Source organism: Rhinolophus hipposideros (assembly GCF_964194185.1).
Source record: "Rhinolophus hipposideros genome assembly, chromosome: 22".
NCBI classification, from domain to species: Eukaryota; Metazoa; Chordata; class Mammalia; order Chiroptera; family Rhinolophidae; genus Rhinolophus; species Rhinolophus hipposideros.
This window is the reverse complement of record NC_138068.1, coordinates 3950551-3975171: the sequence shown is the minus strand read 5'-3', so window position 1 is coordinate 3975171 and position 24621 is coordinate 3950551. Positions and strand designations below refer to the sequence as shown.

Genomic DNA, 24621 nt, shown 5'->3' with positions numbered 1-24621 from the left:
CCCTTCCCGGTGGGCTGTGGTTGGTACTTTGCTCAATGAAAATAACGCAGAGGATGTTGAGTTTCAAAATACCTAAATGGGCAAAATTCCTTCTTGCTGTTCTCTGGCAGTCCCTCCTGGGTGATAGAGACATTAATTAAAATGTTCATTACGGCTGCAAGGAAGGTCCAGGACTTCCCCTCCCTCTGGGGGATTAAAAGAAATGGAGTTTCCCTCCAGCTAGCACAGTGTCCCCAAGTCTGGACTGAAGTGTCAGGCCCCGAGACTTGATCCGCGGTCTCGCTGCGACACCTGGTGGCTGCCGCTCCTGCCCACCTGACTCAGCCGCGCTCAGCAGCGCCACCTGGCGGGAGCCCCCGGACCGACCTTAGAGGCCGGGGGAAGGTTCCTGGGAGGGTTTCCCTTCTGAATCTGACTGAGAGCGGGGGTCGGGGGTCGGGGTGGCGGTGGGGGGTCGGGACTTGGGGGTAGGGAGGTGGAAAATTGCTCAGGACGCCCGGGGGCCTGTCCTGAGGGTCACTGGGGCTGTGAAAGGACAAAAGAGGAGGTGTCGGTGGGGGGTGATTACCTGCACCCTGCACCCTGCTTGCCGCCCCGCCTGGTGGTGCCCAGCCCACTGGTCTGTCCTGGCGGGGCTCTGGGTGGGCACCAACACAGTGCTTTGAGGATGAGTGCCAGTGTTCTGCGTTTAACGAGCAGGAAAAGGTGGCCTTAGAGAGGACCCGAGGTCACAGCCGCCAGGAAGTCCTCCCACGCAGACTGGTTGTCCCCTAGCGCAGAAGCACGGTCTGTGAGCAGGCGAGCTCAATACTGTCAGGTGCTTGTGAAACGCGTGGGCTCGGGTTAGGCAGCCTCGCTCTGCCGGTTTTTTCATGCTGTGTGACTCCGGGCAAGTTGCTGACTTCTCTGAGCTTCACTTTGCTTAATGAAAAGCAGGCGTGGAGTAGCACACGCTCAGAGCGACCGAGGGCCAGCACCTCGGGGAGTTTCTTAGAAACCTCAGGCTCTGCCACCTACTGAATCCAGGGTCTCTGAGGAACGATACCCAGCGTTGTGCCCTCCCTGCACTGGTGTGTGCTCAAGGTGGGAGAACTCTGAACTCTGGCTCTCAGGGGCATCGCAAAGACTCAATAAGACAATTGTCTGTCCTGGGGCACATGCTCAGTAATTGACATAATTCTCAAACTTTGGAGAACTTAGCTGGGGGGCTTCTCTTTCCTTTTTTTTTATTGTTTTGTGTATTTTAATTACAAATATAAGACATGATGTCAAACATAGGATTACCTACAACTCAGCAATTGCCCTCCTAGGTATATACCCAAAAGATTGAAAACAGACACTCAAAAAAAAATTCTTATACACTCATGTTCTTTGCAGCATTATTCACAATAGTCAAAAGGTAGGAACAATGCACATGTCACAACTGATGAATGGATAAACAGTGGAATATTATTCAGCCACGAAAAGAAATGAAGTAATGGTATATGCTACAACATGAATGAACCCTGAAAACATTATGCCAAGAAGCCAGATACAAAAGGCCACACATTGTATGACTCTGTTTCTACGAAATATCCAGAATGGGCAGATGCAGAGAGACAGAAAGTAGATTAATGGTTATCTAGGGTTAGGAGGCACAGATTGGGCGGAGGGACTGTCCATTTGTCCAGGGTTTCTTTTCAGGGTGAAGAAATACCCTGGAACTAGATGGCGGTTCTGGTGGCACAGCATTGTGAATGTACTAAATGTCATTCATGGCCAGTTTTATTGTTATGTGTATTTTACCACAATAATAAAAAAGAAGGCACGCTGGTAGTGACCATTCAGAGATGTCTGAAGCAACCGCGGCTCTAAAGTCAGCAATGCTGAGTTTGAGGGTGTTTGACAACATTCTTTTTGCTCAAATAAACGTATGTGCACATTTATTGGATTTGCCTCCTTTTTAAAATTGTAATTCAATGAGCTCATACACATTTCCTGGGCAACTTGCTGCTTTTTACTTAATGACGCATCACAGACACCCCTCGTGGCTGTCCCTTGGCCTATACATACAAATCAAGTCATTTTTTAATAGCTGCAAAATGTGCCCCGTCACTCCCACTGGTGGGCATTTGGAGAGTTCCCAGGCTCTTGCCACCATAAACAGTTGTCGTGAACATTCTCACACACGTCTCATTGTGTCCTGGGGTTTTGTCTCTGCAGGATGGATTTACAAAGTGGGGCGGCTGGGCCAAGTCAGGGGCATCTGAATACCTATTGTGGGTCGTCATCCTGCAAGGCTCTGAGGATCTATGCACCCCTCTGCGGTGAGAGAGAGAGCCCTTTCCCAGACACCCACGTACACACACACGTGGACACATGCACAGCACAGCACCAGATGTTATCAGTATTGACCATTTTTCCAATTTTAAATTGACGGTGCACATCAGCCAAAAGAACAGATGACGTCATAGATGTAGATTTGATTTGACCCCGGCTGTGGTTAGCCTCGTTTTGTACCCAGGTTCTGGAAGCTTTGAGCAGGGGGTCCACAGACCCTTTCAGGATGTGACGAGAGCTATGCACGTCCCCCCAGAAAAGGTGTGTGTGCAGACATGCACGTTTTGCGGACAATTTCAGGGGTTCAGGCAGAAAAGCCTGTCTGTGGCCCCACTCGCTGAGCCCTGCCCTTGAGATTTGGATGTGGCGCAGACCGCTGCTTCTCTGACATTTCTGATGAACACGAACACCGGCGTTTTTCTAAATGTTAATGGGTTTCTGTGCCCTCTGCTGGATGCTTGTATCGTCAGTGCGCACTGCAGAGGCAGAACCTGGTGACTGGAATTTTCCTCTCTCCTCAGAGCTTTTTTTTTTTCTTTTTTTTTTTTTTTTTCCTCCTGCAGAACTGGCTCTGGAGTTTGAAGTTCAAAACGACTTTCTGGAAGTTGCTGAGGAAGCCCTGTATTTAATACCCAAATCAGCAAGTTTCAGGGAAATTATTTATCTCCCACTTTGGGAATTATTAGTTCTGCATGGAGACTCTTCTTGTATAAGGTTGGCTGAAAATTTATGAGGCTCTCTGGAAACCGGGAGGCTATTGATTCCTGGTGAGTAAACATTTTAAGCAAATTAAGTGGTGGTAGTAATAATAATAATAATAATGCCTACTATTTTTCAAGTCTCTGCTCTGTGCCAGGCATTTCATCCCTCCAGTGATGACAGGGGCAGGTTTTATTGCCCGAATGTTACAGACAAAGAAACTGAGGCTCTGAGACATGCAATTACTTGGCCCAATGTACACAGCCAGTGGCAAAGAAAACTTCTACATCAGATCTGCCAGACCGTGAGCCCAGGCCCTTCCAGTGGCATGATGGGGCCACACTGACAGGGTTTGGGTCCTGAGCGCCTGATTCATGTTGGTTATCTCGTTTCATCAACACCATCAGGTTGGGCTGGAGATGATGGAGCCCCATGAAGCTAAGACGAAGAAACTAAGGCCCTGGGGAGATGACCATTTGCCCCCAAGGTCACACACTAGTTGGGAGTGGAGAAAGGAATACAATCCTGGCCCACAAATAGACTGAACATGACAATGCTATTAAATCCTAGCAAAATACCATTGCCTGTGGAAGCCTGCTCAATTTGCGTATTTTTAAAAGGGAGATTAGTGAGGGTCAGAGAGAAGTCTAAGATATATTAGCACCAAATGGAGACTTTGTCCTTTTTGGAATTAAAAGGAGAGCAACTTGACAAGGCAGTAAGTTTCACCCCAGGTTTCAGTATCACTTAATGCAGTGTCAGGGGCCACCCAAAGTCCCCTGAGGTGCCACCACTGGGATGCCCTTCGGCCTCTCTGGGAAATTCTGATTGGTGGATATGCTTTAGGTAAGGGAGTAGCCAGTTCTGAGACGGAGCAAGGGATTGGGGCCAGAGTCCAGGCACGCAGCTGAAACCTCGTGGACGAGTCTCTGGAGAGAGAAGGCAAAGTACCAAAGACTGGGGTAGAGCTAAGAGACCCGGGGGGGGGGGGGGGCAGAGGTCAAGAGAGGCAGCCCAGGTACCCACAGTCAGGGTCTGGAGGATGCTGGACCCCAGGCCAACAGACCAGATGCAGAATAAGACCCAGCGCCTTTGTTTAGCCACCCCTGAAACAATGGGGGCAGGTGGAGGGACCAGAGGCTGGGTCAGCCAAACTAGGCCTGGGCCAGACATTCAAATTGCCCTCTGAACCACAGTGTATGTTACCTCTTTCTAATTTATACTGCACTGACTTCCAGAAAGGATTTGAGGCAACTTACAATTAAATACATGCACAAGACAGGGCACCTCGTTATAACTCACTCAGGGGGAGATAAAAGCAAGGGGGGGGGATGGCTGTTTGCTCCAGGTGGGTCCTAACCTTGGCTCTGAGCCAAGGCGAGTGGAAACATGGGAGCCATCCTCTGCTTATAGCGAGGGCTCCATCTCTCCAACAGGCTCCCCCGTTCCAAGGACTGTTTTCCGGGCTGACAAAGAGATGCTGAGAAGTCCCCCTCCTCCACGCGGCCACCGAGAAATCCAAGAATGTTCCACAGCATTTTCATGGGGGGCACTTAGCCCAAAGGGTTAGTTCACCAGTTTTTGGTGATAAGAACTTAAGAGAGCCCAAGAAAGGCAACAAATCGTTCCCTCTTGCTCAGACATCAACAATTTAGCCCACGACCTCGGTAAGGTTTTCCAACCTACCTGTCAGATGCCAACACTCAGCTTGTCTTGCTTGAGTGCTCCCTACCTCCCAGGCCCTTCCAATACCCTCAGGAACTAGGCACAAGTACATTCCATCCTCTTCTACAGAAAGGCTTTGCTCAGAGCAGTAAGGAACCCCCCGCCCCAGGCCACAGATGTGATCTGAGGTCCACACTGACCCCAAACTCAGCAGCTCTTAACTCGGTGATTGGGAGCCCAGCCTCATGGGAAATACAAGACAAGGAGAGGGCAGCTGGACAGCATACCCAGGAGACTGACCAAAGCTCTGTTCCCAGAGGAAGCCCATCCCGTCCATGGACAGGTGAGGTCCAGGACAAACGCAGACCACAGCTGTTTCACCATTAAAGACCATCCCCAGTACCGTGGGCCTAAAAGAATTTTAGGGTCCTACAAAAATGTGTGAGATTGCCCCCTTGAAATTTTTTTTTCTGTAGGCTCCAAAATATGACCCAAAAAAATCCTTAAACATAAATGTTTAATGAAATATCTACAAAATGTTAACATGATTGCGACCAATTGCAAACCCACACTTTTATGGCTCTGGATATATTTTGTGGAATACGTGATGCGGGCTTGTCTGAATGTAATAGATAGGATACTGTGATCGTCTGAATTGAAGAGCCCCGGGGACTTCCAGGAGTGTTCAGATGGCCCTGCCACAGACTGAGCAAATGTCACCAGAGAGAGTTTGGAACTTGCCCAATTTTTGGCCAAGTGTTTAATTGAATTGGGGGCATAGGAAGATAGAGTGCTTGCCTGCAGAGTTCTGTGGACAAACATCCGGCGGCTGGCTCTCACAGCAAAGACGGCAGAGCAAACCTCCAGGCAGACACGTGACTTTGAGGAATGCCACTTGTTAAGTTAAAAGGGTGCCCAAGTTCCCCCCTTCCTCAACACACCTCATTAGCGAAATGAATTGACCCACTGGATAGCGTTATTTAATATCTGCCTATTGACTGTGGAGAATGCCTGCCAAAAACAAGATCTCAGTTTTGACATAGTTGATGCTAAACTATATTTTTCTCCTGACTGTTATTTGTCAAACAGATTGCTGAGCTGGGTACAGCCACGTCTACTGAATGTAAAGCCACATCATCAACACAGATCTTACTTGCCATGACAGCAGGAAATGCGGCCACTTAATTTAGAAGCTGCATCCAGTTATTGGGATCGAGTAGGAAAGAACGGCGCCAGGATTCAGGGCCATTTTCCATCACTTTAAAGCAGAAGTAATTTTAGCAGTCGAGAGGCAGTTACCACACCGACTGATTCTGGAAGTGCCATCAGGATGTAGGGCTTTAGAGAAACAAACATGGCAGGACCCATGGCCGTTCCCACCACGGAGCTAAGGAATGAATGTTCCAATGAGCCTAAGGTTCTTTCCATCACTGTCCCCTGTGCAACAGTTAAAGTTTGACAATGGTGGGCAGCCCTATAGGTGTGCTGCAACTTAAAACTTTTCAAACCAACCACTGAAAAATCAGGACTTAATCATATCAAAAAGCCAGATTTCCAGCTCCAGAAAGCTCTGGAAAGACCTAGCAGCATTTGACTCACATTTTGGCTGGAGCTGAGTCATGGGCCCTCTTCAGACAGGGGTATGCATGTCAGTTTGCCCCAGTCCTCACCTCTCCCTCTCGTCTCCCACACCCAGCTCACTCACCCACATGGCAGTCTGGGCCTCTGCAGGTCTTTAGCGTTTGTGAGATATGGAGCTTAGAATTAAGCATAAAAAACGCTGCATAGAAAGCGGATGGAGCTATGCTGGGTCCAGCAGGAAAGGAGAAAGCTGGCCAGGGGTGAGGGGAGGGGTGCTTGGACCACTGGGGATGTGACAAAAGGAAAGAAAGTGCCAGCTCTGAGTCTCTCCTTGAGAGCTCACCATCCATCATTGTTCAACCGCTTCCTCCGAATTCAATGCCAGCGTGCCACCTTTCAACAAGAGTAATCAGGCTTCCCGTGGAGAATGTGTTTGGAGAACCAAACTCTCCGCTGCTGCTCACTTCTCCCCCAACCCCAACTCACCCCCCACTCAAACAGCAGACCCCCCAAGGTGGCTCAGGAAAAATTCTGGAACGTTACTAGCTGTGGAAGCATTGGGTTCCATGAGTCTTGCAAACCAAAATTCACACACAGCCCACACTGCACACGACCTCCTGACATTTACCAGCGCTAGAGTTTTTGTACAATAACCACAGCTCTATTCTCATTATTGCTATTACTTCTATTATGCCGGTGCATTAGATGGTCTCCAGATGGGGGAGGAGGTAATTGGTTACCGTCACCCCAAGCAGCCTTGTTGGGGGTGTACAAATAGCTTAAAATTAAAGCCTGGCCTCGAGCCTCTTCAGTCCGTAATGGATTCCAAAACGAACACAACTCACCTGTTTCTATCAACCCCCTCCCCAAGTCATCCTCAAACAGGACAGATAATTCAATGCCTGATCCACATTAATTGCCATGTTTCCCTGCCTTCCTGCTTGCCAAGGGCCACCATGGATCTGAACTCTGGAAAAGTTACCCAAATCAGCTCTGACGAGCTGACAGTCCCAATGGGAGCTCAGCTTTGCTCTTCTTGGAGCCAGACCCAGACGTCACTCTCGGAAAAGTCTTGGTTGCGTTCATGCCCGTCGGACCCTTTCTCCCTGACTTCCTCACCCAGTACAAAGGGAACATCTTGTATATCTTATACTGTCGTGCACTGTCCTTGGAATTCAGGTGGAGGCAGATGTCCACGGGGGTCATCCCCTTGGCGTCCTTGTCGTTGATGGAGGCCCCGTACTTGAGCAGGAGTTTTATACAGTCCCACTGGCCCATGGCTGCAGCCACGTGCAGGGGTGTCCTGCCCACGGGGGTTCTGCCGAGACAGTTGGCTCCTGTAAAATAAGAAAGGTGGCTGAGGGAGGCCACAGCGCTGGCCATGAGCTGCACTTTCGGGAACACATTGGAGAAGAGCAGCATGGGAGGGGCTGAGGCTATAAAGGGAGGTGTGGGAGAATGAATGAGTGCCCCCCGTCCCCCGCATGGAGTGGAAGGGACAGGACATTGTGTCCTGCAGCATCCAGCATGCCTCACGTCTAGGCCGCTCCTGCATGGCAGCCAGCGATCTTTCTACAATGCCCACATCACCTCCCCTCCAATCCCACTGCTGACATCCCGTGTCCTGGGGGGAACGTTCTGGGTCTTTCCTGATCTATGCCATCCCGCCCCCTTATCATCCAGCATTACCCCTGCCAAAGCTCTCCCTGCCCCCCTCCACGCTCCGACTGCACCAGCCCTACTGGCTTCCTCCCTTGCATGTACCCTGCTCCCGCATCTTGCCTCCGGCCCCGGGCACATGTGCCCTGGGATAACCACACTCTCATCTTCTCTTTGTTTGTTTGTTTTATCCCCGGGCTAACTCTGTCCGGCTTTACGTTTCATTCACTTCCTCAGGAAACTGCCCCAGCCCCTCCCCAGGAATTCCTCTGTATATACTCGGTAGACATTCTGCGTCTTCAGAACTTGACGCGCACAACTGACCATGGACTTACTTATTTGTGATCATTTGCTGACTTCCCTTCATAAACTGCACAAGGGCAGAGAGCACAGTTCTTTTGATCCCTGCCATCCTCGCCCCCGGCACGTCGCGCGACGCCTGAGCCGACAGGCGCTCGGGAAATGACAGACGACGGGACGGCCTGACTCATGGACAGATTTCACTTCAGTTGAATCCCTCACTGCCCCCCACTGATGGATGGGTTAATGACAGGTGTCCAATATGGACTTGTTGAATCGAATCAAATTCTGGGTAACAAATATCATGACACAGAAAACAAGGCAATTCAATTACATGCAGCTGACATTCCGGGAACCAGTTTTTATGAGCTATGGCAGGCCGGTGGGGTAAAGTGGTAAACAGGCTCTCGGAAGGCCCAGCCCTGGCCACTCTGCCTCTCTGTAACCGCAGTCTGCAAAGGACAGAAAACTTTGCAAAGCTGGCTGTAATTTTTTAACTGGTGCTTTCAAATACATCACGGTTCCATCAGAGTGAAAATGACTTTTCATGAGCTTAAAGGACTGCTGGGCTGTGGAATGCCTATATTTCCTCTCACAACAGGTGAAGTGCAGAGGCAGTAGAGAACAGTCAGCAACACCTGTGTCCATCACAGATGCATGGCTCAATCATCCTGCCCAAGCAGGACACGGTCGCCCATCTTGCTGGGTGGAAGTGGGCGGGGGGAAAAAGCCAAGACTGAGCAGAGAGAAGCTGGGGTCAAGGTCACAGGCAGGAAAGAAAGGGGTCTAATTTGGAGGCAAGTTGACATGGGAGAGCCTCAGACAAGGCCCCCTTCTGAGCCTCAAACTGTTGACCAAAGACAGGCTCACGTTCTTCCTCTTCCCGAGGAAGCCAGGGCCAGCGCTGTCTGCAACTAGTGTCTATTGTTCTTGAATGGTCTACATTTCAATCAGTAGGCCTCTTCTACCCAAATTATCCTATATCCAGGGAAAATAAAGTACTCCTGCAGAGTATCAGGTAAAGCCCTTTAATATGGAGACAATGCAGGCTAAGGCTGACAGTGAGAGGTGGGCCGGGCTGCGGGGGGGACTTGCACTTTGGTGGAGGAGAGATGAAAAGAGGGTTTGGGGTGACTGTGTCCTGAGGGAAGTCATTCAAAGGCTTGGAGAAAGAAGACTGGCCAGCGTACCAACCACCAACAAAATGATGCCAGCTTGGGGCTAGCCCCTGCACCATCGTAGAAACCCAACTTCAACTGGTTGGACATCATGCAGACATTTTGAGGACACCCCCAGCAGTGTGTCTGGTTTGACATAGAAGCCAGAAAGCCCTTTCAGCTGTGCCTGTGCCTTGGTGTCCTGAAAGTTTCATCTCCCCACAGAAGAAAGAATCTTCTTGAGACCTGGCCAAGAGAGGGGACACAGCCTCTGATCAGCATGTCCCTTAGGACACCTCGGACAGGGATTGAGTGGCCCAAGGCGACCCATGATTGGTGGTTGATGAGACTGAGGTCCCAGAAACCATTGCTGAAGGGACCAGGAAAACAAGCCAGTCTGTCCTCTCCACCTGCAAAGGACCCCAACTCTTGACCATACTCAGCTGCCCATCAGAATTACCATGTTCTAGAAGGTATTGCAGAGCCTCCAGGTGGCCTCTGTGTGAAGCAATATACAGTGCCACAAACGCTCTCTGAGATATCCATTTCTTCCACTGCTTCTCTTTCAGATGTTGTGAATTTGCGGTTTGGTAGAAAGAATCTTCAGTGACGCCAAGGAAAGACAGCTGGGCAAGACACAGAGTGACACACAGTGAGTCAAGTTGTTTCAGACGTGCAGCTACCCCTGTCTGGGTGGCTGACAGGACACTCCTGAGGGAACGTTTGCTCACATGCCACGGGAAGGCTGATGATGGGGCAGAGAGGGGCAAAGCCTAACGGAGAAGTTGGAAGGCACCCAGAAGAGGACATTGTTTGACGTTCTAAACATGTCCCGGAAATACGAATTGACCATCAGTCAGGCTCGGAAGGCAGGAAATTCTTCCTGTCAATGTTTTGAAGAGAGAAAAATAGATTTTCTGGGTGCCCAGAGGAAGGTGGTTGTAACTATTAAGGAAGACCCCAGCCAACACAAAGTGGCCTCCCCAGAGGGGAACAAACTTCTCCAGAGACCTGAGGAACTCTGACCTTCCGATCTATTTTCGGGCCCATTGTCTCTGTTCACTTTTGGAACATTCTGAACTTGGCTATCGGGTAAAGAATAACCCAGACTGGAATCATTGCGTGGTGAATTAAGCCTCCAAGCACGGGAGGGACACTATCCCTGATGCCAACATCCGGTGTGGGGCAGCAGGAGGGGCAAAATGTGACAGGGCACAAGGCAGAGGTGATGACAGTTCTGCTCTAGATGGGAGAGAAGAACCCCAGAGCAAGAGCCAGAATGCCCAGGCATGGGCCCAATCGTTGGTGACAGGGGAGCCCAGGGAAGGACCTGGTAGGGACTTGCAGACAGCCGACATGGGGCCTCCTTCCTTTCTGTCCCTGCCTCCCCAGACCTGATCCCAACACCTCTCCTGCACCCAGCCTCCCCTGACCCCTTTCGCAGCCAGAAGTAAACTGTCTCCTTTTCTCCACAAGCTCATCTCTTACTTTCCAGAAAGAACGTACACTTGCCCCCTGTGTCTGAGTGATTCATCTTCACTGTTGGATAGAAAACCTGGTTTCCTCCCCCTTATCCCCGCCACTGCCCAGCCCAGAGCCCAACTGGCAGCAGAGCGTAAGGTCTGGCAAAAAGTAGGCACCTGCTGTGTACCCGAGCAGTGCGTGGTCTTGAACCCCAGTGGGGGGCCGACCCCAGCCAGGATGGTTGCACTACCCCATTGATGGGGCGTACATCTCCGAGGCTACCTGGCATGCTTCACTCACGGTTAAATTAGGTTTTCAACTTGACAAAATACACACATGACTAGAAAATGTGCTGCCCTGATTCCTTTTGGGGGAAGGAGCAGGTTATCAATCACGAATAAGTGAGCACAGTGAAGTCACAACCCTAGCGAGGAAAACACTCAATACAGTATTTGGTCATTAGGGCATAAGTCCTGTTGTCCTTCCCTACTCTGAAACTTTTACTCAAATATTCCCATTAAAGATGAAGTGACCCTCCGCCCCCACCCCCTAACACACACACACGCGCACACACACACACACAATTGCTTCATGAGGTATGAAATCCATTTAAGGAATCATGAAAACACCTTACTGGGATCCCCTTCCGCAGCTGTCAGAACCAGTTCCGTCCATCCATCATAAGGCCAGACACATAATGAAATAATTCCACCAGGAACGACATCGTGGAACTTCAGTGCGGTGTCATCCATCAAAATGCCTACAGGGAATCATTTTTTTCTTTTTAAAAAGAAATTGGGTATTAAAACTAAACTATGACGTCGGTTAAGTTAAGAGACGGCTGACCTCCGGTATCACAAAGATCATTTTAGAAGCTTGAGCACTAATCTCATGTGGTGAGACCACATGTATCTGTGGCTGTTAATCTTTTAGCAAATTAATGTGGCTCAGCTCAAAGAGAAGCCAACCCCCCCCCAAAAAAATGGCCACAATTTATAAAATGCTATAATTATAACTCATCCTATTGCAAAAAAGAACGCATGAGTTAGTCAAGTCTTTTTATGAGGCAAACTCTACAAACAGAACGACTTCAAGTAGAAGTAACTGTACATTGCAGACACGGCACGATGGAGTTGCACAAGTTAGAGATGTTAAGCTGAAATATTCTGGTTAGCATCACTCGTTGGCTAAAGAAGTAACGACAAAAACTTGTTGGATCTTTCAAATGCTAGCCTACAGTAGTATTTCTCAACCTCAGACATGTTGGGCTGCGTCGTTCTCTGTTGTGGGGCCATCTGCGTCTTGTAGGGTGTTTAGCAGCATGTCTGGGCTCTACCCACAATCACCTAGTAGTGACCATCAAAAAATGTCTCCAGACATTGCCAAATGGCCCCTGCGGGACAAAATTGCCCAGCTGAGAACCTATGGTTACGTAAGAATCGTAATGGTGACATTCCCCATAATTCGGATCAGGGACGTTAGAACTCTGTGGTTTCACCCAGAACATACCCCCACTCGTGAAAGAATGGGGTGGAGCTCCTCACACTTCATCCATTCAGACTCTGGGGAAGACCATCAGAAATAGCGGAGGATTAAAGAACATTATAAGAAAGGAGAGTTGTATTTAGTTTACCTTTTTAAATACACATTTTCTCACATGGCTACCTACAATCTTGTGTAATAGAATAACTTGATTTTGTCATAAGCAGTGCCACAAATGTCAAATCTCCACTCTGCCCAGGTTGGATGATCATTGATTCTGAGTGGAATTCATGAGTTGCTTTTGGTTCCGTGATCAGGTGATTACTAAGTGCCTGTACTAATTACCTTCATTCTTTAATCCTCGTGACAAGCTAGGTCTGTCATCTCCATTTGCTGATGAGCAATCCCAGGTCCCCTAGTAAATGGCCAGGCCGGGAGGCTCCATTGGTACCTTTGGTTACCAGAAACTCCAGATGGCAGATGTAAACAGGAAATAGTGACTAGCAAATCTGTTAATTAGGGTTTATTTGTGTTCCAACACAGAGGATAATGAGTAATTAGTCGAAGCAAGACAACTTGTCTTCCTCTCGACTTGGAAAAAATGGAGTAAAGCTGTGATTCCCTGAGAAAGACAAGAGTGTGAGTCACACATACTGAACAGCTCTTCGAGAAATCAGAGCGTTCTTTTTTAACAGGCAGGCAGCCACCGCCTTGGGCTTAGACAAATACTAATTATCACCAGCCAAATAAATTATTAGAGTTGACAACAGACGTGTGAGGGCGACCACCTCCATGAATTTGCTCACTCCTTTTAGATTTGTCTCTCTCAAGGTTTCCACACACATTATCTCATTTGATGTCCCCCGGCAACCTCTGAGGTGGGTACGGAGGCGTCAGCCCATTATTTATAGGCAGAAGCCCAAATTTCTTCCCTCATCATAGCTACACCTTCTCTCTCTCGTTGGCCATCAAACAGTAAGGATTCCAACAGCAAGGAGGTCAAGCTTCCAACAGTTGCTAAGTGCTTGCTGACCGACAGGATTGTGACATCAGTGTCAGGTCACTCCATCTCTTTCATCCCCTCGTAGCTTTCTTGAATTTATAACTCAGCATAGCTCACCAGCAAAAATAAATGAACAGAAAGGGTGCCAGACATTTGTAGTGCAGGATACGTAACTTTCAAATGACTTGGTTTGGGACTCGGAGTCCTTCAAGAGCTCACACCATTTTTAACATATTAAATACAGACTGGGTTTGAGATCTATGTCTTTCCAAATAAAGCCCCAGACATGTCCCCAAAGCATCTTCCAAATAATCCTCTCGCACAATAAATACGTCACGCAAAACGCTTCGTCTGTGTCAACGAGAGGAAAGGAAAGTACTTCGGCCTTCCGTGTACATTTTGAGTTTCCCTAGTCATTTCTGTCTCGGGAGGGAAATGGCACTGAGAATTCTCGAGCTCAAAGGGCTCAGCCTTACAGATTAGGAAACTGAGCCCCCAAAGGGCAGCGTCTGGGAGCGCGGAGCTGTGGAGACAGGCTGCTTTCTGACCTGTCTATCTCCATCGCTCCTGCCGCTGCACTATAACTGCAGTGAGTCTGCAGTACCGGCTGTTCACATTCTCTGTGCAGCGGCCCACACAGGTTTTTATATCTTCATTTTCTTGGAAGTGTTTTTGCGTTGATTTCAATCGGGTGGGGAGATGATGGAGCCCAGGGTATTTGATCCTGTTCTCATATCCTAAATATTGTAGGGATCGGGACAGGGACGGCCAGGTCCTCAGGCTGATGGAAGAAGATTGATGCAGGGAGAAGTTGGGCTCTAGGGTCCTTGACCCCACTGGGTGCCTCCCACATGGAGTTCCTCTGGATAGGGGGTCTTGGGGTCCTGAGTTAGCCAGTGAGCTTTGGGTGCTGGGTTCCGATTCCGGTTGGGCTAGTTTTGAGCTCCTGATGTGGATTCAGGGTTCTGATACGGACTGGGTTAGTGCCAGAATTTGGGTTCAAACGTGGACAGAGTTTGCTTTGAAATTTGGGGTCCTGACGAGGGCAGAGTTTGCTACGGATTTGGGGTTCTGATGAAGGCAAGGTTTACTTTCTGTTTGGGAGTCCTGCTATGGGAAGGGTCTGTTCTGGGATATGGAGTCCTTGCGTGGACAGGACTTCTTTCAAGATATGGGGTTCTGATGTAACCCTCAGTAGTGTGTAACTAGGGGTGAGGAATCAGATAGGCCTGCCCTGGAATTTGGGGGTCTTGATGGCAACAGGTTCTGCTTTGAAATTTGGGATCCTAGCGTAGACAGGGTTTGGTCTAGAATGTGGGGTTCTGATGTGGATATGGTTGACTGAGGAGTTTGGGTTTCAAATAGAAGCAGAGTTTGCTCTGAGTTTTGGGGTCCTCATGGAGGCAAGGCTTGTTTTGAACTTTGGCTTCCTTACATGGCTAGGGTTGGCTTAAACCTTGGAGTGCTGTTGTACACATGGTTTCCATGGAGATTTGGGGTGCAGATGTGGGTAGGTCTGACTTGAGTTTTGGGGTCCTGTTGTGGGCAGAGTTTGTCTCATGCTTTGGAGACCTTCTGAGGACCCTCTGCTTGAGGTTGGGGTTCTGGTGGAGATGGTCATGGTGAGCTTGCAGTCTGGCTTTCAGATGTGTGCAGAGTTTGGTTTGGTCTCTGGAATCCTTATGTACAGATAGCTGATGGTTTGGGGTTCGGGTGCACAAGTGGTTATTTAGAGATTGGAGGGCTCAGAACTGGGCACGTCTGCTCTGGATTTAGGGTCATGATCTGGGTATAGTCTGCTCTGGGATTCAGGTTTTTGTTGTAGGCAGGGGTAGCTTGGGGGTTTTGAGGTTCAAATGCGGGCATGGTTTGCATAGAAATATGGGGTCTTCAGTTTTTCTCAGGCTTTAGTGTTCATCGGTGGAAACGTTTGCTGGGGAATTCAGGGTTCCGATGGTCATATGGATAGCATAGGGATCTGGGGTTCAGTCTTGGCCAAGTTTGTTCTTGGTTTAGGGGGTCCTGAGGTGGGCAGGGTTTGTTCTGAGCTTTAGCATCTTGCATGGACACAGTTGCTGGAAGATTCAGGGTTCTGAAGTGGTCATGGTTACCCTGGAGAGTTGGGGTTCAGTCTTGGGCAGGTTTGTTCTGGGTTTGGGGTTCTCAAGTGGGCAGGTTTGTTTCGGTCTTTGGTGTCCTTGTGTGGATGTGGCTGGCCAGAGGATTGGGGGTTCTGATGTCCATATGTCCTGTGTGGGGACCTGAAGTTTGCTTTGAGTTTGGGGTCCTGGTGGGAGCAGGCTTGCCCTGGGTTGTGGGGTCCCACTAAGGACAGGCTCTGTTTCAGGCTTGCAGTCTTGTGTGGACACTGTTGGCTTTGGGACTTGGGGCCCTGGTGGAGACATGAGGGTCTGGGCTTCGAGGGGTCCTGCTGTGGCAGCATCTGTTTTGGAGTCGGAGGTCCTGACATGGGCAGGATTTGCTCAGGTTGGCAGGTCAGACTAGACAGCTGCTTTGGGATTGGAGCCCTGATGCAGGCAGGATTGGTTGTGGAGTGGGGTCCTTGAGACTTGAGGCCTGATGTGAGCCCATCAGTCTAGGACCAGGGTTTGCTTTTCCCTCTGGGGTGCCCAGGGGGCTTGGGGTTTGTTTTGACATCTGGGGTCCTCATGGGGCAAGGTCCCCTTTGGGGACCGCAGACTCAGAAGGAGACTGGGCGCCCTAGCGCGACGGAGGACACATGGCAAGGGAAGGGTGGGGCAGGGGCCACCTTGGTCCAGGTACTGGAGCCGCTGGAGGTTCAAGGGGATGCCGGCTATCAGGTCCAACTCCTCTTTGAGCTCGAGCACAGTCATGTCGCCGCGGCAGTTTGTCACTCGGAACATCTCACTGGTCTCCTCCAGCAACACCCGCATGACGAAGACGTCTGGGGCCAAGTCGAGCGCTAAGCTCGCGGACTGCGGGTCCCCGACGCGGGGCCGGCTGTGGGTGCGGGCCCGGGGCTGCGCGGAAAGAGGCCGCGGGCCCGCCGAGCCCGCCCCATGCCCGCCCCGCCGCCCGGCCGCGGGGTCCGCACGCAGGGCTCCCGCCGGCGCCCTGGCCGCCCGCCCCCCGCCGGCGCCCGCCGCATCCGCCCCCGCCTGCCGCATGGCCCACCGCAGCCCGCGCGTCATCCCCGCCACACGCACACGCGGGGCCGCGCGTCATCACCGCCCCCGCCTTCGGCGCCCCCTCCCAGACGGACGGCCGAGCCCGTACTGGGGCTGACAGGCCCCACAATTAACAAAGGACGGGTCTTAAATTGGGGGAAAGGGCACAGGCGCTTTCTAAAATAATGGGAAGCTTTACTGAGATCAACAGAGGGGTCACCTAGAGGCTGCGCGCCCCGCGCCCCACCCTGTACCCCATTCCGCTCCGCGGGCCCAGCTGCCACCGCGTCCCACCTCGCAGCTTCCAAACTACTCATAACGTTAGTTCCTTTAACCTGGAAAACGAGGTGCCTTCTGGCCACTGATGAGTAACTCTGACCTCTTCTCCGTCTGTTTAAAATACAATCTTTGCATAATTCGGAGCCAACTACCTGGAGGAATTATGCGTGAACAACGCTCTACATCATCACTGCAAGCATCGACTACAGAGTTGTAAAGTGCAGTCTCTAGTCATGTTTAAAAATCATATTCTAGCATGAATGAAAAAAAAAAAACATTGCAAAAATAATACTCCTTTCAGCAGATCTGGGCCGACTTGGTGAAAAAAACCTCGGCACTTGCACTTGGCCACTTCGCAAGTGGGAGACAGGCCTTGAAAATTTGCAAAGCTGTATAAAAATCCATTGATTTTGCAAATGCTCTCGAATTCTTAAAGTGAGAAAGATGCCATACAAACACTTAACAAGGGGGAATGTCCCATAGTGACAGGCTGGGAGGGCTCTACTGTTAAGATACCCTCCAAGGGAGCTTCAACCACGAGAAACCCATCTTGTGCTTTTGCATTACTCCACCCAAGAGGAGGGTGCTGGAGTCAAACAGGAAGCTCTGTCAGATGGTCAAATATGATAGTCAAATCACGAACACTCAGCCTGGTTCCCATAAGAAACAGTCTTAGAAAAATCTCCATTGTTACCATGAAGGAGAATAAAATGTGATGCTAAACATACTTTTGCAGAGCAATTACAGTCATAAAAAAACCTTTCGTGTAAAAAAAAAAAAATCTTTGCATTGGAAAGGCATTCATAGCATAGAAAACTTTCAACGTATAAACGGAAACTCTAAAGGTTATTTACCAGTCTTTAGAATGTCTGCAAGCACGTTTGACTGGGCAAATTCTACCTATCACAACAGGAACAGAAGCTAATCTTTTCTTCTTAATGGAAGACTAAGCTCTGCACAGAATACAAGATTGCAGTTGAAAAATTCTACTTGTGCTGCTGAATCAACAGATTTTAACAACACGACAATCTTAATTTCTAGGCAACAAAAAAATTTTAAATTGCTTGTTACTGAGGCAAAACACCACCCCCTTCTCTTACTACAGTGAAGTACTGAAAACAAGAGGACTGAGTTTTCTTTTTTTCTTAATATGTAGACTCCAATGTATTAACTCATTCTTTGCTGAAGTTGTCAAAAGTGACCCTGGGTCACACTTTGAAACACCTTACTTTCTTTGCCACGGCAGACTGTCTTCCTGTTTAAAGCAGCAGCTCCACAAATTTAGGGGACAGAATTGGGTGGAAATTGATTACATAGCTCCAGAAATTTTATTTAAACCAAAAGAAAGAAAAGACAGGCAAGAAAAAGATCCAAGGCAAGAATGGAAACAGCTGACATGCCCTTGGCAGCAGATCTTGGAGCCCAAAGGACCATTCCTTCCTTCCCTTATGCTAACCTTGGACGAGATAAACACACAAACAAGAAAAATAACATGAGCAGACATGTATGCAGAATTTAATCAATGTATATAAAACCTTGAATTATGAATGAAAAATCTGTTTAAATTCTATAGCATCTTGTTCTTAGTCTAACGTTTAAAAGCATGAGATTTAAGTTCTGTATACTTAAGTCAGTTTCAACAAGTATCATCATTTAATACTCTGAATCACAAGTATATGGACTGATCAGGACTATGGTTGTTTCCTACTTTTTGTTAAAATTCTAGAGCATTAGATATAAAGTCAATATCCATGTATCTCAAGGATCAGTTTCCCTCCCGAGTTCTTAAGCATAATCCATCCACATAAGAACGAAAATCTTTCTGCTTTATGCTTCTATCAAAGGCCAATACCTATCTTTATGGCTACAGTTCCTGCAAGAAGGGGAGGGGATGAGGGCTTGAGGAAAAGTTCCAAGTAGATTTTTTTAACAAACGTACATTAGAAAGACTGCCATAAATCATTAGTAGATTTCTTTATCACATTTTTCAAAGTAAACAAGTTGGGCTATATTTGCAGCAACTCAAAGTGGAGCATAAATTTAAATGATGTATTTCTTCTGTTCACTGATAGGAGGCTAATATTACATTAATATATTTTCTTCCTGTCAAGTTATTCACATATGTACAGTATTTCAGTTAAAAATAAAATACCATAAACTATATTTTATAGGAAAGCATAAGGGAAGCCGAATGTGCAAGTCTTTTAAAGACTGAAAAGCTTCTAATAAACTATTCGGGGGGGGGGGGCTTTCAATAATACAGTCTGTAATAGAGGAAACAAACCACTCGCAGGTGACCTGACGCTCTGGAGGCCCCCACACCCCGTTCGCCACCTGGTTCTACAACCTTTTCAGACTCCACACGAGGCAGGTAGGGCGAAGAAGTGCTGCCTGCAACTAGCGCCCATCCCAAGTGCAGTCCCTGTGGCCGCACGTGGCAAAGGGGTCCTTTGAGTGCCTGATCTCAAAGTTGGAGAAGCCTACCCTCCCTTAACAGGTACGATTACGGGGAGCGGTGTGTGCCAAGCACGAAATGACCAGGTTGTGAGTGACCACAGAGGTTAGTTCTGTTTCTCCAGCGTGGTCGTGTCGGGAAGATTCCGCCGCTTTGGTGCTTGGGTGGCAAAAAAGGAGACATCCTGGTCCTGGTCTGACTGCAAAACTAACACAGTCTCTTCAACGACTTCAAGATGAGGGTGACCAGCATTTCTCAAGTACGCTAGAGAGAGAGAGAACATGAGTTCGAATCGTGTGTGCCATGAACTGTGTTCTAAAACACACTCGTTTTTGGGGTCTTTTAAACCACATCTCAGGACAATAAATCAGTTTTCAAAGAATCATCATATACGTAAGTCCATTAAAATGATAACATTGCTTTAATTAAAGAGTTTTTCCTAAATTTTAAAGGTGGACTCCCAAGAATAGGTAGGCATATTTTTAAAAATTATAACTAAAAAAGTTTAAATATATTATCTTTCCTTCCTTCCAATACAAAAGAATTAGCAATGTGTGGAATGCAGGACGGGAAGAAGGCTGCTAGCAGGGTGGGGTGGGGATACAGATGGTGGGGGACCAGAGGTGGATGGGGGATGGGTGGTGGGTGAGGGACGGGTGGTGGGTGCTGGGTGGGGGATGGGAGGTGGGTGGGGGACTGGAGGTGGGTGCTGGGTGGGGGATGGGAGGTGGAGGGGCACGGGAGGTGGGTGGGTGGGGGATGGGAGGGAAGTGGCAGGGCAGGTTAGAGATACTCTCCTGTATGTGTGGTATAGAAGTGAACTAGCCAAGGGACCCCATCTTACATTAAGTTCTGTTCAAGTTGAAAATAACTGACTAGGTTGGACAGTATATTTTTTCTTACTGACCACAAAATCATAGCATTAAAACCTAATTGTACTTAAGGCCTACGTTTGCTACCTTCCATAATCTCTATATCACAACTCAAAATTGGCAAAAGTTCCCTCACTTCTAGAAGACGATATAATATTTTGCATCTCAGCGTACGTTTATCAAATGTAAAAACCGAACCACATTGATTTCCGTACTTTATACATACCATAAAATATACATAAAAGTTAATACATGAATTTAGATAATAAATCTGAAGCATGCTATCACATAATGGCTACAGTTTCCTATGGTGGACATCTAGCTGCTGCCCAATTGAAAATGGACACATTGAAAATGGAGAAGTTCAGAAAAATGGTCCACACACCCTTTTCCAACAGCGTCTGCCTTAGAGCTTTGGCCAGCAAAACCCTGACGTTGGGCACAGGATCCGAGGCAAGGCTTAACAGGCTGGGGAGTAAGTGCTCCACAAACTGGTCCACGGGGACACACTCTGCGCTCACCACCGCCTGTGATAAAGGAAAGCCATGGCTTAAGCACTGTTACGTGTCAGGACAAATCAGCATGGTCCTTCTAACAACATACATTTCTGTAATCGCAAAGAAGTCATTTCTGTTGGGCTGAGGCGGGTATGCGTGTGTCTGAATGTAAAGTATTCAATCACTGAATTCGGCTAGAAACACAGTGCACATTTCATGATTCATCCCTAAGCACTGGGTTACAAGTGGTACAACATTTGGTGAAAACAGACTTCTGAGTCACACGGGTCTACGTTTAAACCCCGACTTGATCACTCACTGACTTCACCTTCCTAAGCCTGTTTCCTCATCTGTACAATGGAAAGGTGGTAGGGATAGCAGATCATGTTTGCAGAGTCTAGTGCAGTGCCTGCCAACAAGGGTTAAGAACCCTCACCTCTGCTGCTCACAGGACTCCAGCTCTCGAGGGCAAGGGCACGCCTGTGAAGTGATAGGCAACCCCAAGCCCCAATCCAGGGCCCGGCCCTCTGAGAACCACTGCGCCTGTGGTAAGACCAGCCTCTGCTCCCTGCTTCTCTCCTTCCAAAGTCTTACAGGTCCTGCCTCATGTAAGTCTCCCAGCCAGCTGTGGAAGTCAGAACCAGCCTAGCTTTACAGGTGAGAAAATGCGGGTCCAATGTGGTGCTGATACCTAGAGGTCTCATGACCCACAAGCAGCAACAGGCATGTGGATTCTCAGCCCTACAGAACTTCCCACTACAGAGTAACCGCTAAGTGTTCTCCAGGTGCCAGGCATCGTGTAGGTAACTCGGAAGCCTGAGGACCACACAGGAGGCCGGTAGGCGCTGCTGGCCCCACCTCCCAGGTGAAAAGGCAGTGCTGACAGGGTGCTTGGCAGAGGCCACTCGTCAGCGTCGGCCCTCACGACCTGCAGGAGGTGCCCTGTCTCCAGGGCTGCATTTAAGTAACAATCAGTCTGACCCTTAGGGGGGTCTGGGCTGAGAGCCCATTCCCTCTCTTGGTGTTACTGTGGGTCTTCTAAATCTTTAATCATTAATTAGCGAGAGCACAAAACATTCAATTGTTCTTGAACGAAAGTGGTTGGTATCTTTTCCTTTCGCTTCATCATGTGTTTTCTAAATCTGAGACAAAGAATATAAAAACAAAAGCAAAAATATCTCATTTACCCTTTAGTCACAAAACGACCTGGAGCACAGACTTGCTTGCAAAAGCCCGTGGTGTCAGGCCTGTGGTTTGTGAGTTTGGCACTTTCGCTTCCACCCACTGCACTTGTCAAAGAGGATAGCCAAAGCACCCGTCATGCCCCTCCGGCCCAACAGGGGGCCCTGTTGAGTCCTTCAGTGGGGGGGCCGTCATGAGGGAGAGAAAAGGGGCTTTGAGGTCTGGGGTCAGGTAGTCCAGTCATGGCTTTATTGCACTATTGACAAAGCTGGGTGACTGGTTCACGAGATTCATTACACTGTTCCCTCTACCCTTCTATATGCTTGAAAATGTGCATGAGGAAAAGTTAAGACTTAAAATAGCACTTTAGCAAAAAAAAAATATTAAGGCTTTACACCTACTGTGTGATCTTGAGCAAGTTACTTAACCTCTCTGGGCTTCAACAGCTTCATCTAGAAAACCTGGTCTAAAAGTATACGGGTGCACCATGCTCAACGCATGGAGATCTCATCATCAAGGACTCGCCGGACTCACGGAGGTGTTCAAGAACTGGCAGCCATCCTCCACAGCCCAACACATGCTGTACCTTCATTTCCAAGATGCTAAGTAGAGAGGGTGGCCTGAGGAGCTGGACAGGTGGACATGAACCGCACTTTATAGAGATGAAAGCCTCTGCCCTAATCTTGTGCTCTGTTCTTCACCACCCACCCACCCAGCCCCGCGCTGTACTGTCCACGGCAGCAGGCTAAGGCAAGGGGCAGTGACAAACACAGCCCCGGATGGATGTGACAGAAGCAGGGCTCTGGGCCTGGCCCGCACCTCACACATGGAAGGTGCCGGCAGAGCAGGAGCTTGTTTCCTCTCTCTCCCCAGCATCTGAGAGACTGCCGGGCATACAGCAGGCGCTCAATCAACACAGGATGAATGCAAATGCAGGCTGGGTAACCCTGGCAAGTCACTCTGTCTGACTAGGTAGATTACTATCTCCTGTGGGATGAGGGGGTTTGGTCCACTGACCCCCAAGTCTCTGGCTAGTCCTCCAGGGCTGCATTCTTCATCTGGGGTACCGATATCAACACATGGCACACGTGTGCCCAGGGGAGACTCCCTGCAGGCCATGCTAACCTGACAAATGAAAGCGAACGCTTGCCTTCCGACCCACTTAGAACAGTGCCGGAACCTTACGATGAGCTCATTGATGAAATTTAACCCCAGTGCACTTTCACTGCTCGAATAGAACTTCTGCAGAATTGCCACAACCTGTGAAAAATATCAGAAGAGCAAATTTAAAATGCTGCCATCTATTTGAATTATGACTACTACTCTACATAGAAACTAGACATTTTTATGCACCCTTCCACTTTTAAAATGAATTTATAAGCACAGGGGAAAATAATTTCTGTCATGGTAATCATTAGAACACAGAGGAAAAAAGATGTTAAATATATGGCAATACGCATACACACACACACACAAAACCCTTCATTAAAATGAAATTTAACAAGGGACTGACATTGAAAAAATACGTTATTAATCTTAAGACTCCAAATTTGAGAAAATGTCCCTTGCATAATAACTAAATCATTACCTTTCAGAACATGTCATTTTTATAAAATTTAATACCATCAGAGTACCTTAGTAAATTTATATTTTCAAATGAGATTTTTTCCCCCTCAGTATTCAGTTCGTATAAGCCCACAGAGAACAGGATCGGCTTTTCAATGCTGGAGTTTTTGCTCACTAACTACTTTTCTATAAAACCATGCTGCAGAGTAAACCCAACCCGTGTTTAAAAAAAACACTAAGCCATTGTTTGAAGGGTTTCATCTATAAAATGATTTACCCACAATTTCCATCACTGAAGCATAAGGCTTAACATAAAAAGCTATCTTACATATTGATAAAACTACCACACAGGTCCACATTCAAAACTATAAAAGCTGGTTTCATCGGTAAACTGAAGAATTAAGCCCAGAAAAATTAAGGAGTTAAAAAGGGAAGAAACATAAATATTCCTATTTCCAAAACCACAAGGAGGAAAGGCCATGCTGCCTTACTAGTTTGAAGGCGATCCATCGAACTTCCGAGACTCTGTCTGCACACAACTTTAAGGCAATGTGCATCAAATAATCATAAACATCACTGGGGCTGTACAGTTCCAAAATCAGTATCAGCTGTCTGAAATTAAAAAAAAAAGGAAATTGTTTTTGGGGGTGAAAAACATCTTATTCATTTCTCTTTATTCTCATTTCATCTTACAGATAAAAATAACCAGGCTGGGAGATAAGCCTTCTGAAGACCTAGAGAGGTTTGCAGTCGGGGAAATGCCAGCAAAAAGCTGAGAGAAATGGCCACGCAAAGAAAAGTAGAAAAAAAAAAGAAGAAAAAAAAAACGTAATTCTTCCATCTCACACACAAATAAATCAAGCAAAAAGGAAATAAATTAAACTTTGTAAAACAGAGGCTGAGAAATTTATGAATAGGGATTTAATATTTTAATTTTAGGTTATCAGTTGGAAAGCACATAAAACTTTAAAAATCAGATAACATAAAAATAGCCAGAACGTTGAAGTTCCCAAAGATCAACAGATCAAGGGAACACTCAAATGAGATTTCCCTGCCTCTGCAGTGTTCCTGAAGCTGCAAATTAAATTTTCCGCTTTTGCTGGCCGGCTCAGGGCACCGTGCATGAGCTTTTCAAATCGAGCCAGGTCCGCTTGGAGAGAAGTGGGAGCGGTGGCTCTTTACTCCAAGGAGGAAAATTCATACGCTGGCTGGTTGGGAAAAACCTACTACCGAAGCTTTCACTGTTTTCTACATGGGGATGGGGAGAAGGGCATGAAAATAAATGGCATTCT

At 48.0% G+C, this 24621-nt stretch overlaps 2 protein-coding genes across 2 annotated transcripts in view; both read right to left on the bottom strand.

The window, feature by feature from the left end:
* Positions 1 to 516: 516 nt before the first annotated feature.
* Positions 517 to 16502, bottom strand: ANKRD60 (ankyrin repeat domain 60; the record flags this gene model as incomplete). Its single annotated transcript, XM_081033347.1, has 5 exons — positions 517 to 525; positions 7384 to 7601; positions 9841 to 10006; positions 11474 to 11604; positions 16100 to 16502. The coding sequence occupies 5 exons, from the start codon at positions 16500 to 16502 to the stop codon at positions 517 to 519; spliced, it is 927 nt and encodes a 308-aa protein (XP_080889473.1).
* Positions 16503 to 18053: 1551 nt separating this feature from the next.
* The window catches only part of LOC308490796 (serine/threonine-protein phosphatase 4 regulatory subunit 1-like), a gene marked incomplete at its 5' end in the record, with an annotated part of 70389 nt that continues 63821 nt past the window's right edge, over positions 18054 to 24621 (bottom strand). The window contains 4 exon segments of the mRNA XM_081033424.1: positions 18054 to 19476; positions 20470 to 20611; positions 22889 to 23023; positions 23821 to 23941. Of these exon segments, the coding sequence (XP_080889550.1) occupies positions 19319 to 19476; positions 20470 to 20611; positions 22889 to 23023; positions 23821 to 23941 (556 nt within the window). The 3' untranslated portion in view covers positions 18054 to 19318.